Source organism: Dicentrarchus labrax, unplaced genomic scaffold, assembly GCF_905237075.1.
Source record: "Dicentrarchus labrax unplaced genomic scaffold, dlabrax2021, whole genome shotgun sequence".
Taxonomy (NCBI): domain Eukaryota; kingdom Metazoa; phylum Chordata; class Actinopteri; family Moronidae; genus Dicentrarchus; species Dicentrarchus labrax.
In genome coordinates this window covers 459,756-483,144 of record NW_026136713.1, presented here as the reverse complement: position 1 = coordinate 483,144, position 23,389 = coordinate 459,756, and the positions used below count along the sequence as shown (strand labels likewise).

Sequence of the window (23,389 nt, the reverse complement as noted above, 5' to 3'; positions counted from 1 at the left end):
ACTAAAGCTAAACAAAAGTGGATAGTGCAACTTAGCTAACAATCTATGATAGCTTCCTCTGTTCTGGACTTTTTTAAAGGTCCAGTGTGTAGGATTTAGTGGCGTCTATCAGTGTAGTTGCTATGGTGTCCTGCAAAACATGCGAAAAAAACCAACCCTATCTAGAGTTTCTGGTTTGTCTGTTCTAGGCCACTGTAGAAAAATGATGGATCTTGCTTTTTAAATTGTCCCAACTACTGCTTCAATCGTTTTAGTTTTTTTTAAGATTACAATAACTTTGTTTAGATATGTATGATTATGATTGAAGTAACATTCAGTTTACTACATCTCAATAGAGATACAGACTGTAGGTTTGTGCCGTCGGCAAGACAGAAAACATGTGTGTGTGTGCATTAGGGGAGTTATTTAGTTCCTTGTTCAGTATGTAACAACAGCGCTGGCTATCAATTTAATTCAATGGCTTAAGAGAAAGTGATATGTCTAGTTTTCATGTGCTCTTAAACAGAATTCCCTGTGTTTTATTTGGTTTCAGCAGGTTTACGCTCTCATCCACGTCAACTAGCAGCCGTGCTGCTGGCTGATTCTTGATTCTTTAATAGGTACAAGCTGTTGGTCATTTTTCCTCTAAGATTTAGATTTCCTCTAAGTTAACTTTTAAACAGCTGTACTGTAGAGCACAATGTTAGCAAGCGCGTATCTGCAGGTCAGCACCATGGACAGCAGCCAGTGTGGCAGTGCTGAAGCCTCCCTGCCCGGGTGTGCTGATTGTTACTGTTCTACATAGAATTATGATGATATATTCATGGTTTCTGTACATCTGGCTCAGTTTTATTTGGTATATCCTTTTCTTATCCTTGGTTTTGATCTTTGTCTCATTCTGCCTCCAGTGTTTCCTCACTGCAACGTGATGAGATAGCGTTTCCTCAGTTCGTGTTTTTAGCATTGTATTACATTTTGCTTGTATGAAAACTGCTATACAAATACGGTCTGATTGATTGATTGATTGATTGATTGATTGATTGATTGATGTACTGTATATTTTATAATTTTTTTCTATAGATCCTGTGCTTCACCTGGTGTACTATAACCCTCATGGAATTTTTTTTGGACAGCTGCACAACAATACAAAACAAAGAAAAACAAGAAAAAAACATGAGCTAAACAAACAGGAAGCTGCACAAAGTAAAGGCCGAAGCAGAGATTATTTGTGTTTCACTGTTCCAGCACTTCCATTGTTGTCACACAAATAGTTATTATCACTGAATGAAGTAATGTATTTTGATGTGGTCACACACTCACACTAAAACGACTGTCTTGACTTCAAAACCATCTGTCCTTCTATTCCGTGAATGGAAATCTTCATACTGGGTGCATTTTCATGTGCTCTAGTATCCTAGATATTAATATGTGCAAAAACAGGATAAGACTAAAAACCAGGATACTTATGTTCATATAAATGCACTGAATAATTGTCATTTTTGACTAAATAATTGTGTAGATGTCCATTATAGTCTATGTTGGCTTAAAAGTTCAACTTGACAATTGAAAGCTCTGAAACTGGACCTTGAGCAGAGGCTGTTTTGTCAAAAATGAGTTGAGCTCAAATTTCAAACTTAATCCTTAAAGTGCTCAGAATACTGATAATGATATTTGAACATCTACAGTTGACAACTAAGCACAATGTATCGGTTTATTGTGATAGGCTCAACAGCGTCAGGACCAATGTTTCTAGTAAGTGAATTCTCAATGATCCAATGATTCTAAATATTGCATGATTAAGGGTTTAAGTTAAATATAGTCATTATGGTGATTGGGAGAGCACCACTGGAATGCACCAGGTAAAAGTTTCTAATGTGGAATGTTGTTTCTGTCTCTTTTCTTTGCCTTTCAGCACATTACACTGTAATTGAATCAGCCTTTGAGAGCTGTAGGTTTACTTACATTATTACTAAATTCATACAAATTTAAATTTTCTACTTCAATCCCATGAGTTGTTTGCTTATAATAAAGTAATTATTCTGTAAGAGGGGGCAATGATAGCACTTTTCGAACTGTGTATGGAGTCGGTGTAGCTTGGTGTTATAATTGTCAGAGAATCTGACTTAATTATCCGAGCTCGAGCTCTCCAGATTGGAACATCTTGTCCTAATTATGAGGAGTGAAAGTCTTTCTTCCACTGTGATTGGATGTGACAGGAACAAGATAGCTGATGACAACAGGGACATGGAATGGGCAGACAAGAAATGGAAGTTAGTAATGTTTTCTGTGAAGACTACATTTGGTCATATATTTTGAAGTACTAATTACTATATTATTTAAAGAACATGTAAGCAATCTGCTGCATTCACCTTAAAGATGCCTTTTTCAGATAAGCCAGCAGCTTTTCAATAAGAATGTGGGGAATATAATCTTTAAAGGAACATTTTTTTGTAGTGATATTAATAGTTCCAAAGATCAAAAGTTTCAAGCTTCAGACTTCATGCAGTCTGTCTTTGGCTGAACATTGTGGTCTTCGTGTTGGCTCCCCACCACAGACTGTATCAAAGAAGTAGCTGTAACCTCTTTCTAATGGCCAGGTGGGGGCGACTCCAATGGTTGCACAAAGAAGTCTGATTGTACAGGTCTATGACAAAATGACCCTACTTCTCACTCAATGTATGAGCTCAGTACAGTTTCCTAATGAGCTTAAGTCTCAGTCTGGTTTCAGTCTTCTTCCATACAGCATGATGTTCATTTAGTAAATGATGGTCCCATTTAGAGTAAAAAGACCATAAAGCAGGGTATGCTTTAGGGCATGGCTACCTTGTGATTGACAAGTCACTACCACAGCAACCTGTCCCCTCTTACCCAAATATGGTCACTTCTGGCTCCAAAAAAAAACAAGATGACAGACAAAATGCCGAATTCAAGGCTTCAAAACAGTAATCCACAAACCAATAGCTATGTCCACTTCTTTTATAGAGTCTATGCAGCCTGACAGTTGACACTATGGCAAGATCTCCTCACAGCCCAGGGGTCTGTTGCCCCCACCGGCTGATACACATGTAATTTCAAACAGAACTCTGGGACCTGTATTATAACAACAGCCTTGCTGTTATGACCAGTAACCACAGGTGTTACTCAACCAACCAAGACTGAAGGGTGTAAAAAGCCTGGTTATTATAAGAGCTGCATGAGACAATAGAACTTAAGAATCACAGAATGCATAAAACTATTTGCAACACTAAACGGAAAGCATAACACAAATGTGTCATCCTGAAAAGGTGGTCAACTCTCAAAGGGTGTGTAAAGTGTGTGTGCTTATCTTCCCCGGGGCTCCTGTCTATAACGTCCAGCTACAGAACAACAGCTCACAGTTTCATTAGTCGTAGGAATGTGAGTGGACTCTGGTGGAGAGAAGGTTTCCCTCTCTGTGTCCTTATAAATGTTGTCAAGTGGCCAGCTATGACCTGATAGCTGGCCACGGTCTGTGCGTGTGTGTGTAGGTGTGTGTCTCCTCCCAGCAGTAAAGTGTGTTTTATTGGAGTTAACACTAAGGTCAAATAAAGCAGATTTATTTCTACGGATTACTAGCACTCTGCTAGCCAGTCCATAAAACAGAAACCAATCACTGACACACACACACACACACACACACACACACACGTTCACACTGAAGGACTGTGCAGCGGAGATATCATTGCTACTGTGTGAAAGAGCCACTCTGAGAATAAGGTGTAACCATTTTAGCCCTGAAGACCCACAAAGACCTTAAAGTGATTTCAGGTTTTTAAAGTGGGACACCCGCTCTCATCCCCTCACAATGTCTTATCGTGGCAGGCTCTCTTCTACTGTTTGGTGCACAGTATTAATATTTTAGCCAAAATCCATTTTCAAGCTGATTTTATGTTGCATTTCATGTGTGTGGGGTACAGTGGGGTTTACAGTTTGCTCTGATGCTTGGTACAAAGGCAGACATCTAATAAACACTTTGTTCTGAACTGTCATGATTTACTAAACACTCCACTGTCTGCAAGTGACTGAGGGAGATGAGCTCAAATTTCTTTTTAATCACATGCAAAAAATGCGTGTATTTGGACAGAAGATTTTTACCTTCTTTGTTGGTGCTCGTTTCTTCCAGCAGGTGGATCCTTGACATTTCCCTGGAAGAAGCTGACTGCTATGCTGGTGATTGAAATTAAATGCACAGAAAGTTAAGATATTAAATCTATCCATTTAAAATAGCTGGCAGTTGTGATCAAACAGAAACAGTCAATGTCTAAAAATATATGAACGTACATACTCCTACTGTTACTCATAATAATTACATGAATAACTGATAAATCAGCATGATATATATATAGATATATAAGTGTTCCAGACCTGAAACAACATTAGATTATTGAACTGAGATAAGATGCTGTAATATGAAGCTACCTTGATAAATAATTATTATCATTACATTTTTGCTTCATAGACAGGGATGAGTAGTAACGGATTACAAATCTGGATTACAACAATAAGTAACTACAATCATCCTGGATTACATTTAAAAAATGTATTAGATTCTAGTTACATTTTCAAGAATTACTTGATTACATTTTTGATTCTGTCTTTAAAATGTGATGCGATGTGTTCATGATTCAACAGAATTCTCTGTTAATTCATGACAAGCACATCTGATCTGACACACAGGGCACACTTTTTGGGGAGAAAGAAGAACAGTGTGAACATGGGAAATGCATTTTATTTGCACTGAAAATGTTTTAGGAAAGAAGAATATGTGTGGAACTCAAATATTTGTGGCTGCATACATTTTTTAGTATGAAGTGCAAGTATTCATATGTTATAAACATATGTTTTCTGGAAGCAGTATAGCAACACTTGAGAACCCGATGAATGATTCATTGATTAATCAATTAGATGACAATAAAATAGCATTTCTGAGTTTTAGACTTTACTGATTGGCTGCCATAATTTCCTGCTTTGTCAGGAGCATGATAGCTCATAAATATTGATCTGCTGGTCATCTGTGTGTGTGTGTGTGTGTGTGTGTGTGTGTGTGTGTGTGTGTGTGTGTGTGTGTGTGTGTGTGTGTGTGTGTGTGTGTGAGCTCAGTGCCTGGTCAGCAGTTTTAGTGTCATTGTTTGTTAGATCAACTGGAACCAGAGGCCTTGTATTGAAATATTAAAAACATTAATGTTGGCAACCAGTTGAAGAGATTGTTAACAACTTGCAAGCTTTAACATGTTTAAAGATGAGAGTTAAAAATACAGTACATTAATAGTTAAAGACTTTATCCTTTAAAGGTCCAGTGTGTAACATTCAGGGGTTTAGGGTTTAGGAGGATCTAATGTCAGAAATGGAATATAATAGTCATAGGTATGTTTCATTAGTGTATAATCACCTGAATATAGGAATCGTTGTGCTTTTGTTACCTTAGAATGAGCTGTTTTTATTTACAGAGGGAGTGGATCCTCTCCCGTGAACATTGAACCATGTTTCTACAGATAGGGCCAGTGTTTGTTGTTTGATTATTGGATATTCACGGTAAAGAGCATGAACCCTATTTTTGGATGATTCCATGGTTTATTTTCCAAATGGTATTCATTCCAATTGAAGCATCATCCATGCTACAATTACCAGGAAAGACATGTTTGTTGCTTGAGAGGGACAGTTACAAGCTGGTATCTCACTGTGGTGTGTACTGTATCTGTAGTTAAACTAAGTGCTTGGGAACACACACACACACACACACACACACACACACACACACACCACACACACACACACACTGATCACTGAGCTGTGACTTCCACCAATAAAAACTCATCTGGCCCCACTGCCTCAGCCTAACCTCAGGGTTACCACAGAGATGACCTCCACTCAGGTGGGGAGGCAAGGGTGAAGTCACCTGTCTGTCATCCTAAATCCATCCATCCATCCCACTCCTCCCCTCCTCTCCTGATTCTAATGAATCAACTGAGCAATACTTCTTAAAGTAAAATATATAGAAACAGCAGAACATAATGAGACTTTTTTTAAGTTAGTAATTCACAAAATTGAATTGTATTTGTTATTCATATTGATTTGGAGGCCATTCCTGCCCATCAGAGTATCACAGTTAGCTCAGGACCAACAACATAACATCCGATGTGTAATTCTCCATCGGCTGTGACCTATAAGGCCTTTGATTGAATACCCCAATCAGAAGAGTCAGGGCTTAAAGCAAACACCCACAGTTCTGCCCATAAGGCCTCTGGCTGAATACATAGCTCACTAGAGCAGTAACAGAGGGGGAGGGGGCTTTTATTGTGAAGGGGGGAAAACAAACAAAATAGGGTCTCTCAGAGTTGATTCCTGCAGGTTTACAAGTTGTTTTTAACTATCACGGATAAAGAGAGAAACAGCGTTCATCTGAAATCATTTATCTTTTCAGTAGGAGCCAATGGGCAATGTCTGACAGCCACAGACAGGGAGGGGAAGTGACAAACAGTTCAGATTTGGTCTTTTCATAGAATTTGTTGTGTTTGAATTTTATTCTGTTGAGTTTATTGACAGTAAGAAACATATAGAATAAAACCTCATCCTTTTAAAACAGGTCACAAAGTGTATTTAATTTTTAAAAAAGGCTCAGTAAACAGCTGGCCACAATAGTTTTTGTTTAAGTCTATTTTATATGGCGGATGAATATACATTTGGTGCTCTAGTGAGTATTTGTGGCAGCAGGACAGATGTAGGACTGAACCAAAATAAAAAGTGTGTTCATGGTAGTGAAGGAACATGTTAGCCAGTGCAACAGTGTGGCTCACTGATGTGTTTTTAATAGTTTTTGGACAACAATGCCAATAAAGTGGAAAAATTCACCAATCACTGATATGGCGGCCAATATAGTGAATTTTTGAGCTGATCCTTTCAGCTAATATTTGCATATTGCACACATATCAGTATCGTGTTATTGGTATCAGCGTATACGCTATCCGATATGCACCGATACGGATATATATTCAATATTTTCAAAGTTTATCCAGCAGAGTGCACTTATTTATTTATTTAATTATTATTATTATTTGCGTTATTTACAGTACTGTGTTAAGCAGCACACAGTAAGAATGAGAGAAGTAGCAGCTGTCAGCAATGTTAACTAGAATTGTTTGACAATGTATATGTTCAATTATTTTTGTTAAATATTCTTTCATAAAGTTATTTGTTTAAGAAAGAAGCATCATAAGGTACCTCTGCGTAGTCATATCCTGTGTTGGGCAAGTTACTGAAAAATAGTAACTAGTTACATAAAAGTAATGTAAAAATAATTAGTTACTAGATAAAGTAACTTTTGCATTATTTTTAAATGCCTGCTTAATTATCTCATTAATCTCAATAGCTGTCCACTATATTATGTTACTGTTGCTAATGACAAACAAATATTAATACTCCTGATCACCAGAGGGCACCTAGTTGTTGCTGCCCTCTGGTGGCCACTAAACTTATTGTATTGGTTAGTAGACAGGAGGATTTAGTAAAAGAGGACCCACGTGGATGTACGCATTAACCGAGCTTAGCTACACTAGGTAGTTAATAAATAATAATTGTTATTATTATATTATTAATGATTTTATCAAGGTGATACGCTTGGATGATCTGCATTTCTGTTCTGCCATCTTCTGCAGGCAAAATTGATGCACAACCTATGTAGAAAAACTCTATTTTTATTCCAGCTCAAAAACTCACTATATCGGCCGCCATATCAGTAAATTGTTCCCCTCTAAAATCAGTATCAGTCTCAAAAATCCCATATCGGTTGGGCTCTAATAGTAATATTGCCTGGTTGCAATGCTGCTACAGTCTTTCTTTTAAAAATACTGGAATTGAAATGAGCAAGATATGTATGGATAAAAGTACAAAAATTAGGTAAGAGAAAGAGATAGACACAGAGAGAGAGACAGGCAGAGAGACATAGAGGGAGACAGAGACAGGCAGACAGTAGAGTTTAATGATTCCAGATGAGCTGAGTGGTCTGCCTGACAACTGAAATGAACAGGAATCAATAGTGAGAGCGTCTGTCTGCGGCAGATAAGACACACACACACAATGTTGACTATTAAAGACGACAGCTTGAGATATTACACTATTAGTTATGCTATTTTTAATCAGCTATCATATTTAATTAATTCTTCAGGTCAGATGCTATCTGTGTGTCTAACTGTGGGTATGTGTGTGTGTATGGTGGGGGGGGGCTGTGTCTGCGCCTGGGTCAAGTGTGTGTGAGTGGAGGATGGGGGGCTATTACTCCTGTAATGGGGAAGAGGAGGAGGGCTCATCTAAAATATAGAACCTTGAAAAGACACAAAATAGAAAAACAGGAGTGATGGAAGAAGCAGAGAGAGGGATGAAAACAGGAGGCAGACAGGGACGGGAAAATAATTTGGACTATTTGTTTAATAATAATAAATAGAGTTTACTGATGTGGGTTTTGAAAGCCAGTGATTTTTAGATTTGTTGATAGCAGACAATCAATATTTTTACATTTTTTTATTTTATTTTTAAGTATTCAGTGTTTCTTATCAAGCCTGTCAAACTTTGATTTAAAAAATCATATATAGTTTATTAAATGTATGTGTCATTATAACGAGCTCATGTTTAGATGGTAATTGTGCAACACGGAGCGTTTGGGAATTAGAGTGTGTACTGTATACAGTCTGAGATATGAATGAAATGAAACTAAATACAAAGAATTTAGTGTGATTCGATTTCTCCACCATTCACAAAAACACACATAATGAAATATGATCAGTTAATGTGGTATATGTGTTTTTGAATTGAGGGATGCACCATGGAATATATATATAATAGGAAGAATTAAAAAAAAAATGTAATAATAATAATAATAAAAATAATAATTAACAATCATGCAAACATTTGTGAACTGTGTCAGAAATCCATCCAAGAATTAAGTATTGATCAGTTGCACAATAATAACAATGTAAAGTGGATCATATCAGAGGACACTCAACAGTGAATAAATGTCCAGCAGTGTCCACGTGTGTTCACAGCAAGCAGAGACAGAGACAGTGGAGGGCTGAGGAGATGAAGGTTGTAGGTCTGATGAAAGCCTTGCTATCATCACCTCACTCTGACCAGCCACCAGTGTGAGATCAGGCAGCTCAAGCTGCTAATTATAGTAATTATGATTCATTACTGGCTGAGATTAATTTAATAAAGAGGAGGCTGAGCAGAGCTCGTTAACCTTCATTAGAATAATTATAGACGCAAGACACACACGGGCTCACTCACACACACACACACACACACACACATGCATGCTGACTGGTGAGAGGGAGAGGCTTGGGAGCGTTCCCACAGTGTCCGCTGGCACACACTGTGGGAACCGGGACTGCCACTGTGTGTGTGTGTGTGTGTGTGTGTGTGTGTGTGTGTGTGTGTGCGCGCATGTGTGTGTGTGTGTGTGTGTGTGTGTGTGCGTGTGTTGTACGATGATCATTGTGAGGAGCAATTGTCATTATAACAATAATAAAATGAGGCAGAAAGGGCTGCTAAGTGTGAGCATTTTGCAGATCCTCACTTAAGGTAATTATTAATTATGAGTCAGTAACCCCTTCCTCACACACTCACACAAAATTGTATTATGGCATTTTACCAATACTGCACACTTTTTTATACTGTACTGAACCTTTATTGTTTATTGTTATTGTAAATGTATGGTATTATTATTATTACATTATTTCATTGTATTTATTCATCATTATTACATTACTGCTGCCATTCATTTTATTTCTTATATTATTGTTGTTGTAGCTTCTAAATGATGTGTTTTATTACACAACATTGTTCAGTAAATTTGAGGTGTTCAGTCTAAATGCCACAAGGGCCAAAAGACAAAGCATTTCATTGGGCTGTCACAGATGTAGTGTGGAACAGGGTTAGATTGATGTTTAAACTTACCTTTTGAGTATTAAGTTGTTATACATCTTTAATTTGACCTGGTAAACCTTTTATTTATTTACCCTCAGTGGAATCCAGAAGAGGCTGCCTTGCTGCTTGGACTCCATCTACAGATAAAAACCATAATAACAGTAGTTAACAGGCTGATTTTCCCCACCACTTCTCCTCTGTTCATTCTTCCTGTAGCAGTGTGTGTTGGCAGTGCTTTATAGTTTTCTTCCACCATAGTTAAAATGCTAATATTTCCCAAGGTGAATAAGCTGCTGTGATATTTAATATAGTTAATATATTGACTGTTTTAAAATAAAGCCATAAAGCCTCTGGGCGGAAGCAGGAAGTAGATCAAAAGGCTCCTGTAATGGGTTCAGCTCTCTGATTGGCTAATCATGTCTCATTGTTTCAGCCATTATTTTGCTCAACTTTTAATTTCTTCCTTCTAAGGATCATTGAGCAAGGCAATTACATGGAGCTGACCTTGTGTATTAGGGCCGGGGAGGAGGACAGGAAAGATGTCCCATCATCGCCGCTTTCTTTTTTTTTAAATTTCTTCCACAACAATATAAAAAGTGTGGCGTCAGAGCCTCCATCACTATTCCTCTCTCTCCTCTGTGGCCGAAAATGAGAGTCAACGGAATATTAAGTCCCTAGCATTTGAATAAACACGTCGTGTGTTAAATCAAAATCCAATTCTGTGGTCTATTATTTTCTGGCATAGTAATGACTGCCAAGGATTAGGAATCAATATTTCACTGCAGCGGGGACATTACCGGCTTTATTCAGGCCGTAATTGAGTTTTGAGGAGAGGCCCTGCCCTGGAATCTGCATTAAAGATAAGGGCTCCTTTCATATGGATGCACAAGTAAAGCTCGAGCGAGGCGACACATTACACATCAGCTACACATCAATTACAGCTACGCCAGTTAACCTTGCAACACACCAGCTACTGTAACTCTGCTACACACTAGTTAACGCTAATTCTAGCTATCATAGTTTATAACCGACTGTGGTAACTGTTGTCAACCTACCTGTACAACTACACCTGCTATACAGGCTAATAGTTCACCTGCGAGCTAATAAAGCAACTAACATGTAAACAAAGTAACATTAAAGGTCTGTGAGCCGGTGCGGCGGACTGTAAACTGAGCAGAGGCAGCGCGCGCTTCCCGCTCTCTGCCTCTGTCTCTCCTCGTGCTCGGAGAGCGAACTGGCCGCAGCACTCCGCGCGCGCGGCCCGAGATAATAGACCATTAGTGAAAGTGGGATTAATTTGTAGCCAATTACAACCCCGAGAGTTGAATGGGAATGCATAAATAAGGAGGGAGACGCACACGCGCGGATATTAGGCTATATGTGAGTCCTATATGATAGTGGGTCCTCGAGGGGCCGGGTAAAAACCAAAAAAGGCGTTGAGAGCCGCACGAGCTGAAGGAGAGAGCGAGCGAGCGAGAGAGAGAGGGAGGAGAGAGGGGGCTTCACTTAACTAATGGGGAGAGAGGGACATAAGAGAGAGAGAGAGAGAGAGAGAGAGGGGTAGTTTTAACTATTGGAGAGATAGATCAGCGTCTGTCCCGCCTTCAACTCCTGTCAGCCTTCCAGAGCGCGCGCACACCGGTGACCAGACAGAGCGCGCGAGGCTGGAGGTCGGGACGCCGAGCGCTGTTTATGTGTGTGTGCCAACACGGGATAACGGCGCCGTACAAGACAGACAGACATTAGATTACCGGAGACGTTGTGTTGCCGCGGTGGATGCGGAGGATGAAGGGAAAGAGCCGGAGGCAAGAAGACAGAGAGAAGAAGTTTAAACTTTAACGGGACCGCGACCGGTAGCCTAGTCCGGTTAAAGACGGCAATCTGTCCAGACTCTTACCTATGGAAAACTTTAACGGACTGAAAACATAATCTCAGACTGGATGTTGACGGGACTCATGAACCGGCCTCCGTGTGAACTTAATATTTTGGCATGAATATCCTTTAAAACGGTTTGAATCTTTTTCATTTTACACCGTTCCTGCTTTTTATTCCGGATTCTTAATATATGGGAAAGGGAGAGTAAAGTGATGAACCGGGACAGAGCGGTAACGGGGCCCGGAGCGGACGGGGTCCAGACCGTGATAAACCGGGACAGAGCCGTAGCAGGGCCCGTGGCGGACGGAGTCCAGCCCGTGATGAGTCGGGACAGAGTGGTACCGGCCCCCTGCGGGGACGGGGTCCAGACCGTGGTGGGCCCGGACAGCGGAGACATGCTGGACGGAGGTGCCGCCGGGGAGAAGCGGCTCTTCTCCAACGCGGTGGCCGGAGGCAGAGATGCTCAGGCCGTGGAGAACCACTCGGAACCTCCGCCGACGAACCCGGTGTTGGCCCCGCCACAGCAGGTAGATGGGACCAAAGTTCATGGAGTTTCTGTGCAGGAAAGTGTGGTAGGAGCAGATAGTAGCCCGCCACGGGAGGCATAGACCATAAATACAAATACAGTTAGTATAAATATAAATAGGTGTATAAGACTGTAGATGTGCATAAAATAAAGGCACATGTCGGTAGACACAGCTGGCATGAATCAGAAAAGTGAGAACTGCAGCGCCGAACATGAACTGTGATTAAGAAAAAATGAATGAAGTTTAAAGAGCGCGAGTGGAGCCATGTGTAGGATGTTGTTTTTGTTTGTTTGGTTCTTTTTTACGATGATGTTGAAGGTAGTTTCGTTTTGTCAAGTAAAGCGTGTTTGGCACGGGCCTGCGCTGTCATGCTGTGGCTGTCCGGTGCGTGCAGGCAGATGAGGCCTTAATTAAGATATAGCAGGAAAACGAAGAGCCAGTTTGCTGCGGTGATGTGATCGGAAGCAATAAGAATAAAGTCGATACAATCAAACGCGTTTCCATAAACTCTCAGAGGAATAAATACTGCAGGCTGGAATCATACTGCGCTCCAATGCATACAAACCCAATGGAAACATGCGAATTTAACAATTTCAGAATTATGTGATTTAATCTGAATAGCAGTAGGCCTATGCAAACAATTGAATCTTTATATTTGCCTTAAATTGAATTTTTCTTAGCTAAACGAAAATTCCATAAAGTGTTTGTTTAAAAAACGTTACAATTAAAAAGTAGGCCTATTAGAAATCACTCCAATTCTCCTCGAAGAAGCTTACATTTCCTCTTCAACCCGGGGTTATTGTGGACTTTTCCGTATCTTAAATAACGGATTCTTCCTCTTTATCACAGCTCAGATCGTGGCATTGGTGATTATTCTTATCATCAGATGTTAATAGGCCCCTGGGTGCTACCCGCATGCTCCCCCGGATTATTTAAAGAGAGAATTATAATATTATTAATGTGGGATTATTCATGTCGACATGCTCCAGACTGGCCTCATTAATAAATGAACGATCCTAATCAGGATGTAGTGCGGGGGGAAAGCCTCACTGAGCCACCCTTTATCTGCTCAACACAGTCGCACCTTTTGGGTTTGACATAAATCTGGAGGATATAAATTCACTGCACATATCTGTACCGTACAGTAAACACGGCATGCGGGGTCAAACTAAGTTATATGAGTGTTTGGGGGATTTTATGGAAATCATAAATTAATGCTTTCATTAAACTCTACAACGTTTGTTTTAAAGTCTTTTTTTTAACGGAAAAAATAATAATAATAATTGTTTAGGCTACATATTCTGCTTTTCTTTCACTACTTGACCTGTATAAATAAAAGTAGGATTGATTGGGTTCCCTTTTGACCGCCACATATTGGATATAGGAAATCCGGTTGATTTGTGTTCATGTTGTGAGTGTTGGCTTTATGAATACAGTTTACCGTCCGTTTTATTGGCTGTGAAGTGCCGGTGTGTGTCTGCCTCCAGGTGATAGTCTGCTCCAATACTTTAACACTACTTACACATATGGAGACTAATGTAACTGCTGTATTTCACGGGTTGTATAGCTATTTATTATTATCATTATTATTATTATTATTATTATTATTATCATTATTATTATTATTATCATCATTATTATTATCATTATTATTATTATCATCATCATTATTATTCTTATTATCATCATTATTATTCTTATTATTATTATCATCATCATCATATATTATTATTATTATTATTATTATTATTATTATTATTATTATCATCATTATTATTATTATTATTATTATCATCATCATCATCATCATCATTATTATTATTATTATTATTATTATTATTATTATCATCATCATCATTATTATTATTATTATTATTATTATTATTATCATCATTATTATTATTATTATTATTATTATTATTATTATTCGTTGTTTATGGTTGAAATAATTGTGGCAAGTGTTAAATTGAGGCAAATTAATAATCATAATAGCACACTTATTTATAAATAAATATATGACTAAATAAAGAATGAGTGAAAAACAAACAATAAGCAGAAAACATGATCATTTGGGAGCTTTAGAGGCTCGTGCTGCTCCGTCCACTCCGCACGGTGTCACAGTCAAACGGAAATTGCTTCCACGTGCTCTAATGAAAAATAAATAAATAAAAATACTGTGAATGAATAATTCCGATGCCTTGTCTTCCAGGGCCCTACCGGGCACCGGACCACCTCTTTCTCCGTACTGGACATCCTGGACCCCAACAAGTTCACGAGCAGCCGGAGACTCCAGCAGCAGCACGCGAGCCACCGAGGTGAGCGCGAGCTGAGCGGGTACGGAGCGGAGAACCGGAGAGGAGGGACTGCAGAGCGCGAGTCCAGCCTGGAGCCCAGTAAAGGCTGCTACGGTGCGGAGGAATACCAGAGCAGTAAGTCCGAGTTTACACGGAATGAGCCTTTAAAGTCAGACACCTTAACGCACCACCATCTCCATCTCAGCGAGTTTGTTTGTTTTCATTTTCCCGCCCCCGTTTTCTCTCAGTCGAAATGTCTTTAAACGTTAGTTTAAATGTGCTGCTTTTATTTTGCTTTTTTAAAATGATTATCATCGTTTGACTCAATCTGAATCTATTTGTGTGTTTTGTTTGATCGCTTTGAGGCCCTGGTTCACCCCCTACACCAAATCATTCACCTTATTCTCCTCCTGTCTTTTCTGTTGATGATTTATTCTTTCATTTGGATGATGTGGGTTTTATTCACCTATTCTTTTCTCTTTTTTTTAACGAACATCGAATTGTGTGCGTGAAGAGAGCCTCTGGTTTCACGGAAGGATCAGTGTGGTAACTTTATAAAAACAGAAAGCTGTTTTTAAGGTCAGCTGATGAGAGAAATCTTATAGATAGCAGGCCGACACATCTTTCTGTGAGTTTTTATAAGAATGAGAAAATCAGAATAAGGCTGTAGTAGGTGCTGTTCACTGTCGGTACAATGATCTGCCAGAGAGAACAGCTCGTCGCCTTTAATTGAAGCTCAGTTAAAAGAGAAAAAGGCACGAGGTAATTGGCCACGGTTCGTGTGTGTGTGTGTGTGTGTGTGAGAGAGAGAGAGAGAGAGAGAGAGAGAGAGAGAGAGATCGGTAATATTGATTGGTGAATATCTGTTTCAAGCAGCAGTCTGCACTGTGTGAGTGAGCCTCCATTCAAAGCCATTAGCTCCATTCAACTCCGTTCCCTCTATTTAATATTATACTGTCACAGTATTCAGCTGTTATTAACTATAATCCGGACAAAGGCTGATTCTTTTCTTTTCCTTTTAGATTTTAGATTTATTCTAATTTTATTTTTATGTTTTTTCGATGTGTGTTTTTTCCTTTTCTATCCTCAAATCTCTAGATTTAATTTCGCTTTTTTCTGAACTTTGGTAATTACACCTCAGTACAAAAATGAAGAAAAACTAAGTTTTAAGTTTACCTTTCCTGTGTACAAGCAGGTTGTGCCTAAATGACACAGCCAAACTTCATCTTAGAAATGTTTCCATTGAACTAAAAAACTGGACAGAGCAGAGATTTAGAAAAAGAATCCACTGAATGTTTCTTTCTAAAATGATTCCTCTATTTTTCTAAATAAAGCTATAGCATATGATAAAGAATTTTTGACCATGACCCTTTTCAAATGGCTACATTTTTATCAGACGCCTGTTTATATTACATTTTTATTAAACATAATGTAATGTAATTCAGTCAGACCACTAGACTGTAGTGAAGATTAATAAATACATTTGTGACATACTCTAAGATGAATTATTAAAATACAAAAAAATATAATAATATTTTTTAAATGCTACTTATAAAAATTCTAACTACCATTAACTACTAATTAATTGCTTAATAAAAGCATGTTTGGGCCCAACAGAAAACTCAAAAATCTTTAAATTAAAATGTTGAACACACCACACACTGGACTAATTTGTGTCTTTATGATAAAATGTTACACATTAAATTCGTGGGCAACCTGAAAGGAATAATGGCCTATAACTTTTTGTTTGCAGCTAAAATAAAATCTTAATACAGTTTCCCAGTTAAAGTTAGCTGGCCAATTCTTATATATCTCTCATTTTATTTTGGTTTTACTGTAGTCATAGTAACATGCTCTCAGTGGGGTTTCAGGGGAGAGCAGGCGTCCTTTGTTGGAGATAGTAAGTGACTTATTAAAAAAAACTATATTATGTTCATGTTATAATTTAGGGATTTTTTATTTTTATTTTTGTTGTTGTTTTAACTTTATAAACACGTGAGCACTGAGCAAGGCTGGATTACCAAAATGCAAAGCGGGAGATTTCCCTCAGTGGGCCTGAAGCCACTGGGTGCCACTTAGTTTGCTGTAATTGAATTTCACATGGTCAGTGGCTGGAATGTGTTTGTTAGCCTAATAAACCAAAGCACAATGTAAAGTGAAACCATAACCCACTCTGTTAATACCCCGCGTATATTCTCACAATCCCACAACAGACACACTGCAGCACTATTCCAGCTCATCTGTTTGGGGGGGGCTGGAGTGACCCACTGGGCCGTGGGGCCCTCTAGTGGGTCCATCCAGCCCTGGCTGTGTGATTCAGTTGCCAGTTGGCCGGTCTCCAGATGTTTGGATGATATTTCCACTGAGCACGGTCTAACTGTGTGATTAGTTCCTCTGGAACTCTGCTCCAACTTCAAATGATTTACACTTAAATGATAATGAGACATTAAGGCAGGGGAGGCCTCAGTGGTTTTTATTATGGCTGATTGTTGTTCACATTTCCACTCTGTTATTTCTATATTGTACACTGTCTTGTTTAGATACTTTTCAATAAACCACATTCCTTAAAGGTCTAGTGTTATATTATAGTTATATAGCCATATATCATACACAATATTACACTAGGACAGAGGTGGGTTTGACCAAGACTGGAGTATCAGCTGGGATCACCGTGGGGCAGTTTCATTTTTTTATTTATTGCACATTTATTTGCTAATGAACAGCACTAAAGCACAGTATAAATTCAAATGAAGCTATAACCTGTAACAGTTCTACATCAAAAGGTCTAAAAACGCTGGACCTATGTTCTATATGTAGTTGAGTTGTGTACTTCCATTATCCCAGATGTTTCCAACAAGGTTCAAACTCAGGGAACGCTGCGCGCCTTAGTTGTTATAACGTCCGGGTAACCAAGGGATACGTCAGAGAGTGAGGAAGGAAGCTAGCAAACACAACTAAAAGTAACCTCATCTGTGAACACAGATTTTCATTTAACTTAAGCCCATCACCGAGTCTAAAACAGATCATTACATTCATTACAGTTTTTTTAAATGAATGTAAATGAATGTGTTTGATTTGACACCAAACTGGAATGGCAAGCAAGGTGATTATAGTGAACTAAAACCAAACTAAAAACTAAAACAGGGTGTTCGAAAACACATTTTAGTTTATTGAAACAGAAATAAAACCTAGACTTAAGAAAAAAACTAAAATAACTGAAACCAAATTGTGTACTTACAAAACTAATTAAAATAAAAAACAAATACACAGGAAATGTTTTTAATTTTAGTCTTTGTCAATTTGGTTAAATAGTCAACACAACAAGCATAAGGAATGTTTGTATTGTGATACCTTTTCTGAACTTCTTCAATCTTGCCCCTGACAAATACCCCCCATATTATAATCATTTGACACTGAAACTAAAGAAAAACTAAACTAAAACTAACACAATAAATATTTTGAACAATAAAAACTGAAACAAGCAAACCTACTCAGTAAACACTAAAACTCTCAGCTGAACTGAAAACAAAAATTATAAACAAAATAAAAATAAAAACTAATGAAAAATACAAAAATATGATTTAACTTTAGCTGAAGCCCCCCTCTGGATCCGCCCCTGCTCACATGCTGTATATTTCCACTCACTGTGTGTTTGTGTAATGACCACTCACTAACCGTGGCACAAGGAAAAACATAAAGATGGGTACCAAAAGGGGCCCCCTGCTATCTTTTACTCAGGGGCCCCACAGCAGCACATAGTGGTCATTAGAGGAACTGCAGCCCAGCACACACACACTGAGTACTGCAGTACTTACATTACAGCATTTGGATCCTGATGATGTAATGGAGGTTGTCTTTCTCATGTGTTTCCAGAGGAAGGATTTGTATACAGAAGCCCAGATGAGGAGGACTACCACAGATCTGGGACCCCAGACTCAGAGGCTCCAGATGGGCCCTACAGCAGCGAGGAGAGCAGCTCAGCTCTGCCCAGTAACGGAGACAGAGATCTGGGCCAGCACAGCCACCAGGACCCTGGCAGAGACACCTCAAGCCCCGGGGGAGGCCCTGCAGGCCAGATCACCAACGCCCAGACCAATGGGGGCCAGGGCCAGCAGGGCAAGCCCAAGAGGAAGCGCTCTGGCTCAGACTCCAAGTCAGGGAAGCCCCGCAGGGCCCGGACTGCCTTCACCTACGAGCAGCTGGTGGCGCTGGAGAACAAGTTCAAGTCCACACGCTACCTGTCAGTGTGCGAGCGGCTCAACCTGGCCCTGTCGCTCTCCCTCACTGAGACCCAGGTCAAGATCTGGTTCCAGAATCGCCGGACCAAGTGGAAGAAACAGAACCCCGGAGCAGACACCTCCGCCCCCACCGGCGCAGGGGGAGGAGCTGGAGGTACGGGTGGATCGGGAGGTCTGGGGAGCCTCAGCCCTCTGAGCCCGTCCCCTCCGATCAGCGGGCACCTGGCCATGCACGCTGGCTACGCCAGCCACCATCACCCCCCCGCAGGCAGCCTGGTCCAGCTGCCTTTCCTCACCGCCAGCCACGTCCTGTCCCCCTTCATGCTGGGGACACAGAGCTACGCTGCACCTGCCTTCTACAGCACACACCTGTAGACACACACACACACACACACACACACACACACACACACACACACACACACACACACAGAGGGGTTCAGATCCACAAAGCTGACAGAGCCTCAGAGACTCTGAGCCCAGAGAGACTGAGATGTTTCAGTGTTTGAATGAACTGCAGCCAGACAGAGAGACAGACAGACTGTCAGCGCTCTCCTTTTTACTACCAACATTTGAAGGCTTTAATTTCAACGGATTATTTTGATAGAATGTGAATATCTACCAGAAACTGTACATAAATCTATGTTCTAGCTCCCTATTCTGAATGCTGTTTTAAACTACGTAATAGACAAATAGTTGATTTCTTTCTTTTCAAAAACAGTCTGTATGAATATTGAATGTTTATTTATGACTTAAGGAATGGCTTGATCTATTGTCAGTACCGTGTAACTCCAGCTGTGGTTGTTTTCACTTCTGTTATTTATTGGATTTCTTGACAATTTCCATAAAACCCTTGAATGTACTGAATCTTCAGCTCAACATGATATCGTCCTTTGATATTAAAATAATGACAATTAAACACTGGAAACCAGCCCTGTCCTCTCATTCTAACAGAGCAGCTGTTGTCCAAGCTCGAGCCGGCCAGCTGTGTCCTCTCTGTTTGCATCTTCTCCCATGTTAGGGACACTGGTGAGGTTTCTGTTCGTGTGTTAGTCCTGTGAGCGAACCCAACCTCTCACTCACTCAACGGTGAAGAAAATGATTTTATATATACAACAACAAAATGAAAGATTGCAGTCCCTTCAAGTTACACACACGATGCACATGACACGTGTCACATGCCCTCTGTGACCCTAAACAGTAAAAATAAGGTAAGGTATCAGATTAAGAGCCTACAGCAGTGACACTCAATTTATGGCCTGGAGGCCATTTTCTAATTCTCTGGGAATGTTTTGGTTTGTTCATACAGCTCTATTAGGAAATGTTCAATAGTGTCCCTTGCTGGAAGACTTGATTTCTGACCTCTGCAGGGCTGATGCCAATGGACTGGCCTCTATGAGCGAGGACAGCAAACGTTGAGGCTGACAAAGAATATTGATCAGTAAATATAAGATTATGAGTCTGAACTCATGTTATTCTGCCACATGAACTATCCTATGTTTATTCATTTCATCTGGTAAATATTATTATTTGTTCATTTTACAGAAGTGGCCCCTGAGCAAAGCAAGTTGAGTATTCCTGCTCTACAGCCATGCAAGCAGCTCTCTGCTAGCAACAGTGCTTTGAGCTGAATGCTAAAATGCTCAAAAAAGTAATGACTAGGTGATCTTTGTTTTAAAAAAGTTCAATAGTTTTGCAGGTTTTTGGTCATAAAAGCAAAATCAAGTTCAAATTCTGACCTGATGACAGTGTGGGATAAAACGTCAGTCACCACCAGAGTCAGTAGGACTCATCCAGTGGGGCTAACTAACAGCTGTCCACACATCTGAGGGCCAGAGGAGTGCTAGATGCAAAAATCTCACAAGGGGATCATCATTTGGAACATCGTCTGTGTAAAATCTGCTGGCAATCCATCCAATATTTGTTGAGATATGTCAGTTTGGACCCACCAACACTGGCCTCCCTCGAGCCATGTAGGTAGTGTGGCTGAAGACTGATGGACACTAAAGAGCAGAAGCTGTCAGATCAGTGGGTTCTGATTCAGTTCAGCTCAGTTTAATTAAACAGCTTTAATTAATTAAGCTTTAATCATTGTCTTGCAGAGCTGAAAAAAGTAAACAATTTATTACAGTTTTTTTACACTCAAAAGAAACTGGTGACCCAAGTACCTGTGCCCACCTTGGGACTTCTTCTGTGAACAAGGTATGTTTCTCCTCAGCAGTTTATGAACAAAAAAATCCACCATGTGAATAAAAACCAGGACCCTGTCTGAAGCTGAGACTGCAGGTCAATCTTGAGCTGGGAAAAAGCAGCTGGAGGTCCACAGCCAGCGGACAAAGTGGTAGTGCCAAACAGGCAAGACATAGTCCAGGTAGACCATACTCATATCTGATAGGGAAGCCAGCAACATGAACACAAGAGTCTCTGCATGCCTGTTGGTTGTTTCCTCATGCAGGCACCACCGTGCTGATACACCATAGGACCAAAAAAAGACTAATTAGAAAGAGTACACACCCAAATACATCAGCTAAACAGCATTACGAGGGACAGCCACGGTGCTGCTGGTGAAACACAGGGTTATCCCAGTTTGGCCTCGAAGACTGCACATTTATAGAAGAGAAAGACTGTCACAAACCGGAGTTTACAAGAGTTGTCGTTTAGACGAATTCTCTTCTCATCTTTAGTCTTGTATTTGACTGTAAACTCAATATCTTTGGGTTATGGACAGAATGAGACATTTGAAGACGTCAGCTTGGTCTTTTGGAAACACTGATCAACATTTAACACCATTTTATGACATTTAATGGACCAAACAAATAATTGATTATTAGACAAAACATTAGCTGCAGTGGAAATGCTATGCTAGATTGTGTCATGCAGACACTGTGTTTATGTAACGTGTTTAAAGTGGTAGACTTTCAATTGTTCTTGTCATAGAGTACGTGTTATTCGTTCCGTCTCTGTCTCAATCACCCCACACATTCATCCTCAATTACTTCTTAAGTAGCTTCCTGTCCAGACGTCCACAGTCAATATGGAGCCGCAGGTCTGAATTAACCCTGAGTTGAGCTCGTTAAAGTGGAGGACAGGACAAAGACACAAACACAGCAGGCTGAGGAAAGATTTACAGTTTACTTGTGGCACAAATCTTTTTCACTTGCCTCATGTTCATTTAGCACACACGGCTTTAAACAAATACAAACAATACATACAGGAAAAAGAGTAAAAATCCACTGGATTTGGCTGATACAAAGGCAAGATTCAGCTCAAGAATGTAGCTGACAAATTAGACCAACAGAAATTCCATTTTTATTTTCTGATACTTAATTGTTCCAAAATCATTCCAGCTGCACCACAGTGTTCAAACCGTGTTTTAAATATCATATTGATCTCTTCATATACTGTATGTGCACATCAATAAGTTAAAGTCTGTCCTTCTTTCAGTGCGAGACAAGTTTATTAAGCCTAAAGGCTTAATAAAAGCACTCGGTCCTCTCCTTTCATCTGAAGGAATATTAAGGTGGTCTGAGGTCACTTGAGAGCGTAGTTGAACTGGTTAGAGAACTTGTCGTGTTTTCTGCTGTCGGCTTTGCTCAGCACGTCAGCTACTCTGCGCATGGTGCTCCTGGAGGGAAGGACAGAGCGGACAGCAGGAGAGAAAGACAGGAAGGAAATGAGACAGAAACAAAAAATAAAAGGTTAAACGTTTGCTGAGGAAATGTGCACAGCTACAGAGTGTATTCCACAAACAGCAACAGTACAGGATACGTGCTTAATAAACATTTCGCTATCTAGCTGATTATGTTGTGAAATCAGGTTCCTCTGGCTCCTCCTAGTGCTCCCGATGGTATCTGCAAGAATCCACCCGAAACCAACCAATCAGAGCCGAGAACGATAGTTGGTTCTCCCTTTTCAGCTGTTACAAAAATGAGGGAAGGACTAATAAAAGATGCTACTGCTTTGCATTATGGGAACTGTAGGATCCAGTGTTTTTGAGTCTGGATACTGCAGGTGGCCTAACTCTGTGGAAGTGACGTACTTGTTGAAGACTTTTTTCTCCAGCCTGGAGCGGGACGTGTTGGCGCTCTGCTTCAGATCACTGAGGTGGGGGTATTTCTTCTTCTTCCCTTTCCCTTTTTTGCCCACCCTGTCGGAACCCAGGTCTTCTCCGGTTGCCGCCTCGATGTCTCGCATCAGATCTGCATCACGCCAGTCTGCAACACAAAGAGGAGCGTCGTTCAGCGGTGGATAAGAGGAAACTCTCTCCAGGCTCCTGTACCAGAGAACATCCTGTACACTGTAGCACTGTTACTGCCTACCTGGGTTATTTCACCCAGTGCAGCATGCCACAGTTGCAGCATGTGCTACAATACTGGATAAGCTTGTGATTAGGCAGCTTTATTCTGAAAGCATTTCAAAGCTTTTGAAAGCGTCTGCTGCAACAGAGCGTTGCTGTGTGACACCAATCTGCTGCATGCAGCTATCATTGGCCAGTGATCTTAAAGACAGCATTTTTGATTGGCTGTAGCCAGTTGTGTATGGT

At 40.1% G+C, this 23,389-nt stretch overlaps 2 protein-coding genes across 5 annotated transcripts in view; one reads left to right on the top strand and one right to left on the bottom strand.

The window, feature by feature from the left end:
- Positions 1-11,501: 11,501 nt before the first annotated feature.
- nkx1.2lb (NK1 transcription factor related 2-like,b) lies at positions 11,502-19,777 on the top strand. Of its 2 annotated transcripts, none has more exons than XM_051419725.1 (3): positions 11,502-12,314; positions 14,584-14,743; positions 18,482-19,777. In XM_051419725.1, exons 1-3 carry the CDS (start codon positions 12,000-12,002, stop codon positions 19,219-19,221), a joined length of 1,215 nt encoding a protein of 404 aa, XP_051275685.1. In that variant the 5' UTR covers positions 11,502-11,999; the 3' UTR covers positions 19,222-19,777. The 2 variants fall into 2 exon arrangements, with proteins under 2 accessions (XP_051275685.1, XP_051275684.1); XM_051419724.1 differs by having other exon boundaries at positions 14,524-14,743.
- A 2,182-nt stretch (positions 19,778-21,959) lies between these two features.
- uvssa (UV-stimulated scaffold protein A) overlaps positions 21,960-23,389 on the bottom strand; it is a 33,321-nt gene continuing 31,891 nt past the window's right edge. For all 3 annotated transcript variants that reach the window (XM_051420515.1, XM_051420514.1, XM_051420516.1), the window contains exons 14-15: positions 22,886-23,060; positions 21,960-22,471 (exon numbers count right to left, since the gene is read on the bottom strand). In XM_051420515.1, the coding sequence (XP_051276475.1) occupies positions 22,378-22,471; positions 22,886-23,060 (269 nt within the window). In that variant the 3' untranslated portion in view covers positions 21,960-22,377. The remainder of the gene's footprint in view (positions 22,472-22,885; positions 23,061-23,389) is intronic.

Bases quoted from the DNA above. Each gene is read 5' to 3' on its own strand.
- nkx1.2lb (XM_051419724.1), top strand. From the start codon at position 12,000: ATGAACCGGGACAGAGCGGTAACGGGGCCCGGAGCGGACGGGGTCCAG. The intron at 12,315-14,523 runs GTAGATGGGACC...CTTGTCTTCCAG, and splicing joins TGTTGGCCCCGCCACAGCAG to GGCCCTACCGGGCACCGGAC. The intron at 14,744-18,481 runs GTAAGTCCGAGT...ATGTGTTTCCAG, and splicing joins TGCGGAGGAATACCAGAGCA to AGGAAGGATTTGTATACAGA.